The 16,274-nt window shown below is 51.1% G+C and overlaps 3 protein-coding genes across 3 annotated transcripts in view; 1 reads left to right on the plus strand and 2 right to left on the minus strand.

The window, feature by feature from the left end:
• The window catches only part of PpBr36_00845 (uncharacterized protein), a gene marked incomplete at both ends in the record, with an annotated part of 4,071 nt that extends 1,445 nt beyond the window's left edge, over positions 1 to 2,626 (plus strand). Inside the window, 6 exons of the mRNA XM_029888035.1 lie at positions 687 to 882; positions 978 to 1,360; positions 1,449 to 1,747; positions 1,829 to 2,321; positions 2,403 to 2,466; positions 2,510 to 2,626. Of these exons, the coding sequence (XP_029751445.1) occupies positions 687 to 882; positions 978 to 1,360; positions 1,449 to 1,747; positions 1,829 to 2,321; positions 2,403 to 2,466; positions 2,510 to 2,626 (1,552 nt within the window). The remainder of the gene's footprint in view (positions 1 to 686; positions 883 to 977; positions 1,361 to 1,448; positions 1,748 to 1,828; positions 2,322 to 2,402; positions 2,467 to 2,509) is intronic.
• A 395-nt stretch (positions 2,627 to 3,021) lies between these two features.
• PpBr36_00846 (uncharacterized protein) lies at positions 3,022 to 4,937 on the minus strand (the record flags this gene model as incomplete). The annotated part of the gene is made up of 3 exons (XM_029888036.1): positions 3,022 to 3,610; positions 3,692 to 4,392; positions 4,476 to 4,937. 3 exons carry the CDS (start codon positions 4,935 to 4,937, stop codon positions 3,022 to 3,024), a joined length of 1,752 nt encoding a protein of 583 aa, XP_029751442.1.
• A 7,408-nt stretch (positions 4,938 to 12,345) lies between these two features.
• Positions 12,346 to 15,759, minus strand: PpBr36_00847 (uncharacterized protein; the record flags this gene model as incomplete). Its single annotated transcript, XM_029888037.1, has 6 exons — positions 12,346 to 12,700; positions 12,793 to 13,352; positions 13,407 to 13,681; positions 13,757 to 13,852; positions 13,917 to 13,990; positions 14,060 to 15,759. Coding segments are annotated over 6 exons (3,060 nt in total), but the record flags the coding sequence as incomplete, so codon positions are not given.
• Positions 15,760 to 16,274: the final 515 nt, after the last annotated feature.

A 16,274-nucleotide genomic window follows, 5' to 3' on the forward strand; every position in this document is an offset into this window, starting at 1 on the left:
AAAGTGTACCCCGGAGAGACACCCGAGGTTCATTTATCCAATCAACACGTGTAGATCAAAAACACTTTGGAGTATTGGTGAACATGGCACCAGTAGGTTTGAGCATCATCGTCAGATTCCTCAGTCCGTCCCGCAGGAATGCTTGGCTCTTCCCCCTGGGGGCCAACAAATCCAGCCTAGGACGATAAAAACACATTACAGTCTCCACCACCCCTTCGGCCTGTCGGCTCGGCTTAGGCCGCATTCCCACATTCCAAGCCCGAAAAGGCAAGCAATCTAACCCCCGTCAGCAGCATGTCCCTGGTCCTACATCTCACCTTTAATCTCCCACGAGGTCGCAGTGAAGCTGACATGGCCACAAAAATGCATGAAATCTATGACACAAAATTGATATTGTCCGGGGCTAGCCCGCCCCATTCCATCCCGTATAAATCGCTCCCTGATTAGGCAGCACTGTAAGGACATTATCTAGGGTCCACGGAGTCGACGCTCCTCATGAAGACGTGTAAATATTTATAAAGCAGCAGCCCTTGAAACCCCGTTCGTCGGCCCATCCATCATGATGTTCGGGACCAGCCAGCCAAGGAACTTTTGTTCTTCCCTGTCGGTGATCTGCAGAAACCCCCTGGGCTCCTCAACAGGTACATCCGCCGTTAATTAGAGCTCAAAATGGTCTCGTCGCCCAGTCTTTTCCTCTACTTCGCGGCAGGGGCTCTGGCCCTCATAGTCCCGCGGAGCCAAGATGGACTAGGCGTCTCACTCGACCCGGCGAGATCTATTTTCTCGCGACAGTCAGCCGACCTGCGGTGTGGCAGCCAGAGTCCCGGGGCCTCGACCAAATGTCCCTTGAACGTCTGCTGCTCAGTGGCTGGCTATTGTGGTGTGAGCACTTTCTTCTGAACCGAGACACGGGCGGTTTTCTTTCGAATCGGCTCTGAACTAATGTCTTTTTTTTTCTCTCTTTCTTTTGTCCACAGACATCAGAGGCTTACTGCCTCCCGGCAAACGGGTGCCAGGCCGGCTTTGGAACCTGCCAGGTCCGCACGGCGCCGACGTGCTCGCCCAGCGACAAGTCTTCCAACGGCCGCTCCATCGGCTACTACCAAGCCGTGGCTGCCCGCCGTTCCTGTGACCGCGTCCTACCGTCCCAGATCAACACGGCTGGCTACACCCATCTGTACTTCTCCTTCGTGCTCATTGATAAGACAAGCTTTGCTATCACGCCGGCCGACGCCGCCGACGAGGCGCTCTACTCGCAGTTCACCGCCCTCAAGTCCAAGGGCGTGCAGACGTGGGTGGCCATTGGCGGGGGCGAGTTCAACACGTTCAACCCCAACGATCCGGAGAGGTATAAGATATGGTGAGTTGCTGCCACTTTTGATTTGTCGAGAGATAGTCGCGGTCAAGGATGGCTAACGTCTGATTCCCGTTGTGCTTTGTTCTTTTAGGAGTCGCATGGCTGCCGGCGCAACTTCCCGTGCCCAGTTTATTCGCTCACTCGTAAGCTTCATGGAGCGGTACGGGTTCCAGGGCGCCGACCTTGACTGGGAATGGCCGACAGACCCGAATAGGGGTGGCTCTCCCACCGATACGGCCAACTACGTCAGCCTTGTCCGTGAGCTGCGTGCTGCTTTTGGTACCCAGTATGGCCTGAGCATGGCGATACCGGCAGACTGGGGCTCGCTGCTTTATTTTGACGTGCAAGCGATGCATCCGTATCTTGATACCATTGGCTTGATGTCCTATGGTCAGCAGCTTCCCTTGTCCCCAGGCAACGTACACGTCACCGTCCCTGATTTCTCAAACTAACGGTCTCTGAACTTTTTAGATCTCCGATCATTTGAGCACTCCACAGATGGCTTGATTCGCGCCCAGACAGACATTCGTGACATCACCGAGTTCATCAAGCCGCTTTGGTATTCCTCCGTACCCGCCGCCAAGATCAACCTGGGCCTGGCCTCGTACGGTCGCGGTTACACGCTCAGCAGCTCCTCGTGCACCTCTCTCGACGCCAACTGCCGCTTCAGCGGCCCGAGCGCCGGTGGCGATTGCCAGCGCAGCCCCGGGGTCCTGTCTCTCAACGAGATCAACCGCATCGTCGCGGCTCGCGGTCTGACCCCTCGGTACGACAGCAATGCCATGGTCAAACAGCTGAGCTGGGACGATCAGTGGGTCGGTTACGACGACGCGCAGACCTGGGCCGCCAAGAAGACGTGGGCCGACAGCGTGTGTATTGGGGGAACGATGGTGTGGGCCACCGACTTCACCACGCTCCCGGGACCTATCAGTGCCGCCCCCAACCCGGTGACGACGGACGGCAGGTGCGGCAGCGCCTTTGGAAATGCCGTTTGCGGAAACTGGCCGGACGGTAACTGCTGCTCAGTTGCTGGGTGGTGTGGCAGTTCCTCGGCCCACTGTGGAAACGGCTGCCAGTCTGGAAACTGTAATTCGCCTGGCGCAGGAAACGTAACCACAGACGGAAGATGTGGCAAGGACTTTGGAAACACAGTGTGCGGTAGTTGGCCTGACGGCGGGTGCTGCTCAAGCGCAGGATGGTGTGGCCGTTCAACAGCCCATTGTGGCACTGGCTGTCAATCCGGCTGCTCATAGACGTGCTAGGAAATAGTCGTAAACTGTGCCATGGTGAGGCGCAATTTTGCTGGGGATCAGATGCAGCCGAAAACTTAATGGGGGAAATAATAGTAATGAATAAATGTTCAATTCTAAAAAGCCGCTTAGACAGCCCAGGGTATTTACAACGAAATGACGCTCAGACACACGATCCGCACTAGACTAAGTCTAGATTGCTGGAAAAACGGGTGACTTGATGTATGCTTTATCAAGTGAGTCGCTAGAGCGTTCTGGATATGTCCACGGATGGGACACTTCAGCCCAGTTGAGCTGATTTGACGTTCAAGCTATGATTTTTTCTTTTCTTTTTTTTCTTGAAATGATTTGTATGAGGACCAAATTTCTTCTTTTGTGTCCCTTTTTCAATATGCACCCCAACGCTCCCTCGACTTAAGGGTTACGATATGGGCCCTCGATTTTCAGGTCTTTGATACCATCCGGCATCAAACGAAGCCACTCTGCCCAGCTTTCCAGGTGAAGAGCATCGTCACTGAGTCCTATTGTTAGACTCAGCTGCGGCCCGCTCGGGTCGGGCTCAACGCACATAGGCAACCCTCTGCGGACTGGTGCGAGAAGAACAGAGGGCAATCGAGTGTTGGCCGCGATCTGTATGTGCAAGGGTGATGGAGCGCTGGTCACTACCTGCTTCTCCGGGTTGCGGTCGCGACACATGCGGGGATAGGTCGAAAGCAGTTTCGCATGGAGCTCGGCTGCTGTGAAAGGGCTGAGAAACTTCTGGCCTGCCCGCCTTCGTAATTGTTCCGTCAGTTCTCGTGTAAAGGACGTTCGATCCAGATACGCTGAGTGTTCTTCCGATGCTGATGCCGCAACGACTTCGAGGACCCCTTGTTGCCGCACCAACTTGGAGGAAGGGTAGTATGCAGCGTCCATCAGAATTAGCGTATCGGAGTTTGCCTCCTCGAGTATTTGTTGGATTCCACTCCACCTGATCGTCGAAGCTTCTCTTCGATTTCGCGTGCTGGTCATAGTTATTGCCCATATTAGTACATAGCCAGGATCTGAGGAGACACAACCAGCAACAATAACAAGAACGACTTACTGAGCCAAAACCATCTCCCGGTTGGCGTCCAAATAGCTTTGACCAACATAGTAAAGAATCTTTAACACGTCTCGTTGGTCGCGATTGTCAACGAAAGACGTTACCGTTTGTGACAACCACCTCCATGAGCTCTTGCCACTCTCGGATACTGATGGGATAGCCTTTATCTCGCTGACGTATTGGTAGTGCTTTTCCAAGACATCCGAAAGCTCATTCACGGCAGGGCCAACGTCCTGGTCACTTTCGTCTTCCCAGTAGAGGAGCAGTGCTTGAACAGCGTTATACCGGCTGCGATAAGGGTTCGACGAAATTTTGGACGCCATTGCTTGCAATTCGGACTGGATTGACTCGGCCGTCGGTTGGAACAGAGAAGAGTGCGATGCTTGTGCAGCTTGCACCACTTGCGAGGCCTGGGCTGCGATCCTCTCTATGCGCGGTCCTGTCGGCAGCGGCGTCCTGATGCGAGAATCACTGTGCGAGAGCCTCCTCACGCGGTCCAGTGACGATGACACACTGTCGACATCCATATGGTCCGGATGCTCTTGCGGCGCTGGTGCTTTTGCATGGTTTATTGCCTCGAAACCAGAGTGCTTGGGGCTACTCGGACGGGCACTTATCGGCGCAAGCTCCTGAGTTGGACTACCGGAGCGATACTTGCGAAAAGCATCTTCCCAAGTCATGTTGTGATGGTTCGGATGACACTATACGATTTAGTAGCATTGGAGTGAGCAGGTCATCCAACATCAGATCGCCATCTCAAGAATAATGAAAGAGCAATACTAACGGCGACCCTTCTACGCCGGCACGATTCACAGGCCCCAACACGTCGGATGAGTGCAGCCTTTTCCCTCTGCTCCGCGGACAGGGGACCGGTTCGGCGCCTGGAAGCGCCGCGACGGCTGCCCGTGTCGGATCCATCTCTCAGCGCAAAAGATGGTAACGCTGTGGCTGTCGGAGAAGACTCGATACTATACACATTTGAATCGTTTGACTGGATAGTGGAGCTGTTGGAGTGGGTTGCCGAGGTGCTCGTGGATGAAGCCGTGTTCCTACTCGTGGGCGAAGAGATGTGTGCTAGATGGGAGACGTTGTTATCGTTGCCGGGGTCCGTTCCTAACGACTGATTGGTTCCGGTAGTGGCGACAGAGGTCGGGCTATTAACATCAGAATGCTGTCGACTTGGGGGACGACGGTAGTTATCTGTGGTCGAGGGCGCCTTGGGCAGTCTTGGTTGTTCGGAATTCATTGCTCGAAACTAACCCGCATGAAAGCGTCCCGTCGGCATTGTCAAGGAACAAGTGTTTTATCCCCCCAGATAGACGCCCCTCGGGCCAAGAGCTTGTTATTGTCCACCGGTCAGCCGAGCAGATAGGTGGACTTGAGCTGAATACAGCCCACTGAGATGCCACTTTTTCTCCAGACCGCTTTGCAGTCAGTTCCGCCTTTTGACAGATCAAACAAGAACCAGTACAATATAAGAAGGGAGGCGGGGCGGTGGACTTTTTAAGGGACAGAAAAAAAAAAAAAAAAAAGAAGGGGTCAAGGTCACAACAAGGGGGTCGATATAACAAACAAAGAGTATAAGTCAGGCAGTAAAGACAGAATTGTATGTTAGTGATTTCCAATGTGCAGGGGGAATTGGGCCCGTGTGGACGGTACTGGGTCCAGCGCTGTGGTGTTAGGGCGGCCGAGGGGTTCGAGGGGCAACGAGCGACCAGTGACGACAGTGGATGTTGGAGAAAAGATTGAGTAAAGAGCCTCTTTGAATCTTGCGCGCGAGTGGGACCTTTGGTGTAGTTATCCCAAGCCCAAGACGGCGGCTAGGGCAAGCAAGCAGATCCAGCCAGGAGGATCCGGGGGGGTTCAAGATGCAGGGACGTCGAATCGCGCGGGTGCACAGAAGATCAACCCTGAACAAGAGTGTGACAATCAAAGTGTATGGCAATGTGGTCCTCGGCTGTGGGCAAACTGCTACCCAGCAAGGGAGCCTAGCCAAGCAACCGCCAGCCAAACACCCGCCGCCTCATGCAGGACCAGACAAACAGATACTGGCAAGGTCCAGATCAATGGCCGCATCAAATGACTGGTACGGATGCAAAAGAGGTCGAGTCACTAATCTGGGCAAAGCTGGTCGTATCCTATGAACAGCTAAGATGGGCAGGTATTCTTTGTGAGCGCCTTTGTTATGTCGACTTGGTTGCTGGATTGCTCTGGACTTTTTCTCAGCGGTCTAGGTATATCTGGAGTAAATAGGCTCGTAACGAGGCACATTGACCTCGAAGGCCGACAGAATGACTTGATGGGATATGGTTGGTCAAAAAGTGATGGGTAGTCAACCCACTCGCAGCCGGGCGCTGCAAGATATGCGGAGAATCGAGTGGGATGCAATCGCCAGCCACTTTTTTTTCTTTTCTTTTCTTCTTCTTTGGTCCTTTGTTTCTTGCTGTTTTGTTTTTTTTTTCTATGTTATTTTAGGACAGTTATATTGTATTATCTTCAACTCTAAACGGAAGGGAAGGATAATCAAAATGAGGCAGGTCGTAGAAGCGGTGTTGCTGGACCGGATCGGGAGTTGGCGTCGGTTGATTCCGCCAGGCAGGGCAAGACAATGTTATGATTGGAGAGAACGGGGTGCTTGGTTTGTCGCTAAAAACTAATAGGCCGTTCACCTCAGAGGGCTCGGAGATACCTACCAAGGAGATGAGGTCTGTGATTGCAAATGATAAGCAAAAAGGGGCGCCGGTGCGGATAGGCGGACAGATGAAATGCGATCAAGATGCATGTCCGCTGACGATCTGTCTCTCCCTCCCCATCTCCTTTGACTTTCACTTTCCCGCCTGTCATCCCCCTCTCACAGTAGGTATCTTTTCTAGTCCTGCCTCAAGTACGTACCTACCTGCCCAATGTACCTGTACCTACCTACCTACCTACTACCACCTAGCCTACCGACCAACCCAGGTGCGCAAGGAAGCCATGGATACTCGGGAGGAGCGGACCTGGAATGACTGACAAGGGAGAAAGGAGGTGTCCACTTGCAACCGCAAAAGACGGGACAACACCGGGTCGATGGACAGGGCATGCAACGCGCACAGCTGTGGAGAGTGAAACCGAGGCTGCGTAGTGGACGAGCACGGGCAGCAAGCAAGAAGCAAAATGCAGCCGGTCATGACTGGTGGAATCCCAGATAGGAAAGTGGGAAAAGAGGGTTCCACGCGGATGCGCAGCAATCTTTCTGATTTGGGTGCACGCCAGGAAGGAACGATTTCATCGCATGCGTGTGTAAACCCAAGCTTGCCAAGCATGGCCGCAATCGTCGCCCCATGATCCCCACCAGCCTACCTTTTAGGTCCAGCGTTGTAGGTACATACATACACTACCTTGCTTGTTGCACAAAGATAAGTACCTCAATCCAAGCTTCCCGCCGCTGGATGCACCTTCCATCTTAGCTTTGCGACTGCACCCAGTGAACCGACGTCTCTTCGACTACCTACCCCGGCGCGGCTATTCCGATAACTGCCTCTGACGCAAGCCTGGTAAAGTAAGGATGTAGGTAGCAAAGGTAACTTACCCAGGAAAAGTAGCCTTTCCTATTTGAGGTTAGGTATGCAATCTATGAAGATTCAGATGTCCCCGTATGCTGGCAGACTGCTTGTTTTTATTCTCCTTTTTTCCCCGACTTTGACGTGTTTTGGAATCGGCTTTGTCTACCTAACCTTAGCTACCGGGACTTCCGCCATCCGCGGGCTAGCCGTCTTGAGTGCAGGAAATCGTCTCCGGCGCCCGGAAGCGGCTAAAAGGTAGGGTCACTGCAGTAAGTAGTGTACCTTTTTGACACCGTCACCCCGCTAAGTTGGTGACCGAAAATGGCATGGATGGCAAAGAATAAAAAAAAAAAAAAAAAAGATGAAAAAAAAAGAATGTGTACAGGACTGAAGCACAGTCAGTTGGGGGCGCTCTTCGGGGTTTCGCCGGGACTCTTCGTCCCATGTCCATCAGCCGCTCCCGATTTGATGGAGCCGAGTCTGTCGAGGATAACCTAGCTCGTGGAGACACACCGCATCCCCCCCACCGTCCGTCCACTCTCCCAATTTGATTTGAAAGAAAAAGAGAGAGGGAGAAAAAAAATCACAGAAAGCAAGAGAAGAAACAGAACAGAGCAAAAATGGGGGCCGTTACTGATTGGGTTGATTGCCAGGGGGTGCTTGTTGCTCCCTGACCAACAATGCATTGACCGCCAGCTTCAACCACCTTACATTTGCACAAAGTCAATTGGGGATTACCTGGGTATGCCGGCAAGCTTTAATAACCAATCGAAGGCTAAGATTCCTTCGATTTCTCCCGCCCGTCGTCCAGCGTCAGCCTCGCCGTTCCAATTAATTGCATCCCATCCATGCCGCCGACTCCGATTCATCCAACCTATTTTATCTCCCCGTGTCATAAAGTTTTTGCTTTCCTCCCCGTGGTTTCTAAGCTTCCATGCCACTCAGAAGTCTTCTCGATTCCTGTCGGAATGATCCGAGCAGCTAGCCACTTGACCTGACCGGCGGTCAACCGATGGGTGACGCCGTGCGATGCGATTTAGAGTTGCATGCGGGCTTTCAAAGACCTAACCCAGCCGCGGTGTTCATCCAGGCAACTCTAGGTGATCAAATGCCACGGCAAATTTACCCCCGACCCTCCCCTGTTGCCCTGCCCTGGCCACTACGCTTGCTTGCATAAAGAAACATAGACAAACGGTGGGGACGGGACAATATGGCGGGCGGGATGGTCGGGGGTTAAAGCGGGCACTACCACGCGCCCGCCGCCGGGCGACTCAAGCAGTCAATTCCAGAATGGATGAGAGGCTCTGTCCAGTGTTTCAATGTGTTGGGATTTGGATTTAAAAGTCTAGACTCTTAACGTTTAATACGCACCACTAGAGAGTCAGCTCATCATTTTCCTGCAACCATAACAGAAATTCTACAATAACAGCAAGATGAAAAATACAGCAGAGGATTATAGCAGCAAGCATCATGAACGTACCTGGTCCTGGACACTTGTTTTTTCAACTTCTTGACTGTACTAGAGATTCGAGCCGACCCGGCGACACAGTCAAAAACCAAAGAATCCCGCGGGGGTTCCCCACCATGGGCTAGATATCCCTCCCGTGTTGCACGACATACATTACCTGTACAACCAAACCACGGATTTTGCTGATACTGCCTGTACCTTGGCAACTTCAATAGAAGTCTACTTACTGTGCGTTGATCGTACCCCAGCTAGGTAATAAGGTATCAATGAATTAACCCTCTCATTAGATTCTTCAGATCTACTACACTATTTCATGTCCTCTCGCCAGCTCTTCCCTGCTTTTCGTTGCGTCTTTCAGCTCCGGCTCTTTTTTTTTTTTTTTTTTTTTTTTTTTTTGGGTTGCTCATCCCTTCACCCTCGCTCGGCGTCTCCATGGCACGTTACCGCGCCAGTCAATTGAGGTCCAATTTTCACCAGTGGCTGGGAATTGACTTGCGCCATCAAATTCCCTCAATTTTTTTTTTTCTTCTCTTCCTTGCTCCTCTTGGCCCAACTGTAGCGACACCAATACCCCACTTCACAAACCCAATCTCGGCAGACTTTAACGCGCGCTGTTTGTTGACGCCGCTCCACATCCTATCAAACCTGACCCTTCGTTTCCATATGTAACCATACAAGTCTTCAATTGGCAGCAAACAAATCTTCATCCACTCTAACTCGAAATTGGCTCGCCCACAAGTGATGTTGATGAGGCCTGGAGACGCGCCAACTGGGCCGTGTGTGATAGTCCACAACGTGAGATCTTCTCGTGCTTTATCACATCTCCATTGAGCAGGGGATCGATGCATGCGTGAGGGCATGGGAAAGAGGGGTTTGTCCTTTTTGTCTTTTTTTTTTCTTCTTCTTTTTTCTCTCATTCCCTCCCGCATTTGGCTCACCCCTGCAGGCAAGGTAACTCGAGGGGCCTTTTCCGCTTAACTCACGGGCATAATACCACATTGTTTAGGGTGTACTGTACGTTGACAGCGAACATCACCTCTTGCATAAGCTTGGAGTGGGGGTGGCCTTTTAGACAAGAAATTGTGCCACTCTCTTCTTCTTCTCCCTTTGACACACCACGCAGCGGCGACATATAGTAGTAGCGACATCGGTCCCTGAAGTCTGATGCCACCTGACCTGGACATGTTCCCCAACGTGTCGTTATGTTTCTTCTTTATGCCTAGACTAGAAGCTTACCTGGCAAAGCCTGAGTACCCCGTGCTAGGTACTACGTTCTGGCGATGGAAGATCCGTTCTGGGGGCGGTCTGACATGAGTCGCAGCCTTTCGATTCAAGAAGTTTTATGCCTGATAATCAGAGGAGGCTGTGCCCGGAGCTAGCGAAATAAGGGTTTACTTTGGACGCTGACCAGTTTATCCCTCTTTGCCCGGCGCCAAACGGTGTCGTCACAAGGCTGCTGGCATCCTCCTTGTCGACTCGACTTCTAGAAAAATTCCAACGACTCGTGCGAGTAGTCAATCTGTTTGTATTCTTCCCACGTTATCCTAGCAAGTCTGCTATTGCAGCTGTCTCAGATGCGAACGAGTACGTCAGCTGTCTTCCACAAACTATAAGGTCCCTACCTGGGATAATTGTGCACATTGTCGATAAGGGCTTCTGCTGTTCTCATAGGCTGCACGGAGAAACATCATCAAATAAAATAAACAAAGCCGAAAAAAAGAGTCATGGACCGAAATTGAATCTATGTCAGGCATGGCAAGTTGAGGCTATCGACGGCTGACTGGCTGCTGGTATTATAACCCAAGGTAAGTTAGCTTTATGAGACATATAGATAATCACGATAGAATCGTCGCATCCGGAAGGTACAAGACTTGACCTCACTTTTTACTTCTCATTCTAGGTCTAGTCTACTTAGTCTAGTACTGCTCTAGGTCTAGTTTTTCTAATATTTTTTTTTTCTCAAGATTTTCCCATTCCCCCCTCCTTTCCTTTGCTTTTTTTTTTTTTTTTTTTTTTTTTTTTTTTTTTTTCTTTTTTTTTTTTTTTCGTTCCCCCACTACCATCTGACGGTTTTACTCTTCAGGGTTTTCCTTGTTCAAACGATACCGAAGTATGGTGACTTCTGGCCGTGGGCGCCCCTCATCGCCATCGCCCGTCTCCATCTTTTGTCTTGCGCAGTCGTACACCAACCAAGGTGCGTATTCGGTACGCCCGGTCAATTTTGAGCTCTAAGATAGGGGACTAGTTCTAATACAAAACAGAGAGAGGCGGGCATGAAGAACAAGGCAATTCAATGTAAGCCGGCCCTTATTTCCGTCCGGTCGATCGACTTAACTTCTCTGCCAATCCCATGACGCTTGATACAACTACCTAGGTGTTGTGTTTCACATGCAATTTGTTTCCATCCGCCGCAACCCACTATTTTTTTTTTTTTTTACAAGTATAACAATAATAAGCTGCACACTGCCATCATGGGAAAATTCTGTTGGATTTCATCCTGTCCCTGGCGGCAGTGTGGTGTGCAGCTCGCTCGTTATACGTGAAACTTCTTCTCGCTTGTATAGACTGGATACGCCTAATTTTTTTTTTTCTTGGACATGGAGTGAAAAGAGAATCTGCCGCGGATTTCACAGTCAATGTATAGGTTGCTCTTCTGTCAATTGTGCTTTGCCGAGAACCTCTCCCGCCTTGTTTTGTGAAGTCTTACGTCTCACCTCATCACTCTGCCAAATATGGATTTTTATGAAAAACTGATTTGCTAAAAAAAAACCTATCCCCGAACCGCATTTGATTCGTGGAGCACCTACATTTTCTCTTAATTTTTTGTCTTTTTCTTGGGCTCCTCGGTTGCCCTGCGCGAGCGCGGGGCGATCGGGCAGGGCCGCATAACATGCACACACACACAACCGTCCCTCCCCTCCCATAAAGTGAAAAAAAAATCCCAACGAATCATATCGGCCCCGAAACGGTGACATGATGGGTGGTGTGGCATGGGGCAGCATCGCAGATGGGGTGAGGCATCCGCTAAGAAAGAAGGGGGGAAATCCATTAGTGGGCGTGATGGGTGGTAACGGTCGGTCTGCAACCGAGAAAGAAGCTCCCACCCAAGGGGAGCCAGAAAAAAAAAAGTACAGGGTGTGCTCACCACATGATATTGGCGCAGCCGGTAAGCCTTCATGGCGTGTGCAAGAGTGGCCTCACTCACCTTTTTTTTTTTTTTGCTGTCTGTTCTTTTTTAAAATAGCTTCCCGCCTTGGTTTTGATTCGCTATCCGATTTGACCAAAGGTCTTGGTCGCTGTCCATACGTCGACGCGGGAAATGTTACGTATCATGCATATGACAATCTATCCTGCGGCATCTGCCTAAATGATTAGAGCCAGTCTAAGTGGTTGGAGATGGACTATGGAGCAGACGAAAATATTGCCGTTGCCGCCATGAACTTATGTAGATCGACATTGTATTCCCTCTCCCAAAACAAGAGACAAAATCAAGAACGCCGACACCACGCTAAATGACTGGCCAGGCGATGTGCTGGCTACAAATGCCGTTTCAACCATAGACGAATAAGACAAAAACACGCAAGTCAAAGACGGTGCCCCAAATCAAAAGAGCAATCATGGCCAATGGCACATATCACCCCGCCTTAGCGAACACCCAGGTCCAGAACCCAACCCTCCCTCTCTCCACTACAGACAAACCGGCCCCTGATGCCATCAGCCTTGATAGCTGTGGCCATGACGTGACCTTCGTGTACCCTGCCGATACCCTCAACTTCCAGCAGCTTGCGGTCCTCGGCTGAGACGGCAAACATTCCGGCGAGAGCAGAGCTCTTGAGCACGCGAACGTCGAGCAAGATTGTCTCCATGATGACACCACCCAAGAAGCCGGCAGCCAGGACGACTTGCACGACCAGGAAGGCAAACCAACCCCATCGGATCGAAATGTAGGTTTCTTGCTCAATGGAAGCAGCAGAAATCTGTATGCCTTGGGTCCGTATCCTGTAGTTGGAAGGATAGTGCTGTGTTAGTAGGGAATTCTGCAAAAAAGCAACGGTGCAAAAGAGGCAATGGACTGGATGAGGGAGACTCACGTATTCGTCAAGCTTGTTGCCACATTCTGTGTAAGGTTCCGCACAGCGGCAAGACGGTCACTTTCGGGCAGTGTTTGAGAGGAAGCGCCGAACATGCTGAGACCAAGAGCGTCGCTCGTGCTCGTGTGGCCGACGGCGCCGGAGCCCATGGCCGCGGAAAATGTGCCGTAGAACGTAGATGTCATGTACCGCATTAGTGCTGCTGCCGAATTGCGATCAACCCTGTAGTCCTCCCCGGCCTCTGATAGAACTATCGTCCTTTCCCCTACTCGGGTTTTGAATGGGGTAATTCCCTGGTCCATCCCGATGCCGGATCTAACTGTATAATCTGCGACACAGAAATGAAAGAGAATCTCCATGGCACCAAACGCCGTGTCTGACACTGGAGAGGGAGAGCCTGGTTCCTGGAACGATGCTTGCTTTGTGTATATGATGAATATATTGGAGATTGCTGCCGCCATCAAATTAGGCTGATCTGAGAAGGCGAAAGATATATTTGCTGGCTTGGTATCGTCGTATACCAAAAGGGGAGAGGTTATGTTGACGTTATATGTGTCGGTCTGAATACAATTAGCACGGTCAAAAGCATTACGGGGACATAGCTGACTACTCACCGAGCCGGTTAGGTATGCTCCGTTACTCAAGCTTGCGTTGCGGACTTGTCGAGAGCTGTCCAGGCCAAGGCGTGTACTCAATTCGTCGGCCAGCGAATCAGCTGATATCTGGAGTCGATTGGATATATCCTCTGTCCGTGAACAAACCGCGAGAGAGCTGAACTTCTGGACCTCGCACTCCTTGGATCTGCAGACTGGTGCCAAGTTTATGATAGGCTCATCGACAGGGTTGTAGATGCCATTCTGTATGCTTTGCTTCTGGCGCCTATCCAACTCTGGAGCAGAGGTGCGCGCATTAGTATAGCTTTGATAGCTGAATGAACATCACACGGATAGCTGATCGGGCTTACCTGGCACCGAAGTGGCCTGATTGTTGTTGCTTGGATATGCTTCTGCCCTGAAGACCTGTGGCACGGCGGAGCGGTTGGCGAGGCGGGTTGGGTAGGCTAGTAAAAACAGGTTTGTTAGTTGCTTTGCTGTTGATTTCATTAGAATCTTCTCTGGACCTACCAATAATCATTTGAGTCATCGCCGATGTGACCAGACCCAATAGCAATATAACTACAAGAACGAGGTTCAAGACACTATAAGGGAATATTGTTAGCTAGTAGCTCTAGCCTGGTAAACAGGTTCTGTGTCGTCTTTTTACTTACCGGCCCTTTGTAGCAATCAAAAGCTTAACGGCACCAACTGGGCCTGTTATCGCATCCTCGAATGCCTGGAAGTCAGCCAAGCTTCTGTCTTTTGTGGCAAACCAGTTCCATTTCAGCTGGCTCAACCCCTGAGCCACTGGAAATATCAGAGCGGCGTGGCAGATAGTTATGAAAAAGGCGACGAGGGTGTTCAGAGTAATTGGTAATGAGAATTCTCGGAGTGGTTCTTGGTCGAAGCGGCTTAGTATTACGGCAATGATGCCTAAGCAGGTGATAGATAGTAAGACCCAGAGAATTTCCGGAAGCCATGATGCCCGGAAACTGGTAAATATTGAATGAGAAGATCCGGCGGTTGAAAAGGTTGCCGTATCTTTGCGGTTAGGTTCCTTCGTGCGCGAATCGAAAAAGCCCTCTTCGTCGTTGTGGTGCAAGAAAGGGGTTGTCCCACCCATTGTGGCGGATGAATATCTTGATTGCTGCGAATTCATAGGCGGCCGTTCTAGTTGCATTGAGACTGGCGGGAGTGAGAATCTCGTATCGAATGGAGCTTGAGTCGCGTACTGTGGGTGAGATGCCCGATATGGAATGAAAGTCTGCGAGGATCGGTGAGGTGAGAATGTCGGCTGGTACTGCTGTGACGCCTTCTGTGATCCAAACATCTGCTGTTGGGTGTTCGGTGCACGTAGTTGTGAAGGGGGTGGTGCCTCAAGAATTGAAGGGCTCTTGACATTCAGAGCTGTGTGAGACTGGCTTTGTTCAACCGCTGGCAGTTCATCAACCGCAGCTTTGGGGTTGATATCATCTGAAGGACCATCAAAGTAAAGTCCCAATGGCCAGTTGTTAGTTGAGCGGCGGTTCTCCTGAACCGGAGTTGTAGTTTCCCGTCCGTTACTATGCTCACCATGAACCTTTTCCCGCTGTTCACCTTCATCTGGCAGCTTTTGATGTTTTATGGGAAGTGGTGGCATTGGCGCATCTGATGTTGCGGATGTTGGTGCTACTGTCCGATGCGATACTCTGTGGGCTAGCGAGTTTGCCCTGCTTGCCTGCGTGGAATCGAAATAGTCTGAATCGCTAATGGGAGAGACGGGCTGGGAGGCCTCTTGTGAAGGCGCGTCACTACCATGTAGCTGAGAAAAAGCATAATCCTTCTGCACATGCGGCATCGCCGGCCATGGAGCTGGTGGTGACGGCTGTGATGGGTTCGCGGAGACAGCGGAGGAGTCACCGTACGCAGAGTCCAGAGTGGAAACCTCCTCCGTCGGGCTCTCCGATGATAGCAAGTTCTGGACAGGAACAACCAATGTAGTTTCTGCATTAGACACCTGGGCCAGACCCAAACCCAAACCCCTTTTCTCTCCACTTCCGGTGACGGCTGATTCCTCCATTGCTGCCTCCGGCGAGGACGTTAGCACAGGGTTCATTGCTAATGGATTCGGTTTTGAGCTCGTGCTCAAGGTCTGTTGAGATGCGCTGGGGACTGGCTTTCTTGTGATAATCGGTATCGCCTGTGGCTCCAGCCGCGAGGTCAAAACTTCATCTTCTGAAGCTGTGGTTGGCGTGAACCCCGCCGGTGTAAAGCCTGGGTGAAAGAAGTCCTCGCCAGGGAACTTCATGCGGGTTGGTGAGCTCATTATGCAAATTTCTTCGCCAGCATTGGTCTTTGCAGCGGCCTGTCCCACGACGATATGCAGCGCGTGCTAACTACGATTGCGGACGAAACAGTTCAGCTGAAAGCTACTCTGTACAATAATCAACCGCAAGTGATAAGCTGCGTTGCCAAGTAAGCCTTGCAATTGTAAAATGATTAAGCAAGACTTGAGACGGGAGAAATAAAAAAGCACTGGCGCAGAAAAACGACCGCGACCTGCATGTAGTATAAAGCAGCAAACGTAAAGGGTTCTTTCCATGTAGAGTAAGCTCCGGCCTTTGATAGAGGATGTCGGGATCGAGTAAGACTCCCATCGCCAAGGAGCTCATCCCTGGTCAAGGGGAGGGGTGTCCGACTTGTAGTTTAGACATATGGAATAGTACTAAGATCTGTCTTACCAAGTTGCAGGGTGTGTGACATACACAACCGCATCGGCCAACGATACGACCCGCCACAGCGCACAGCATATGTATTGTGTGAGAAAGAGGGGAAAGCTGCCGACTTGTGCAACCAGATCTGAGCCTTTGCGAGATGAATGTGTGAAGCTGATGCGAAGTAACAAGG

This window comes from Pyricularia pennisetigena, chromosome 2, assembly GCF_004337985.1.
Source record: "Pyricularia pennisetigena strain Br36 chromosome 2, whole genome shotgun sequence".
Taxonomy (NCBI): domain Eukaryota; kingdom Fungi; phylum Ascomycota; class Sordariomycetes; order Magnaporthales; family Pyriculariaceae; genus Pyricularia; species Pyricularia pennisetigena.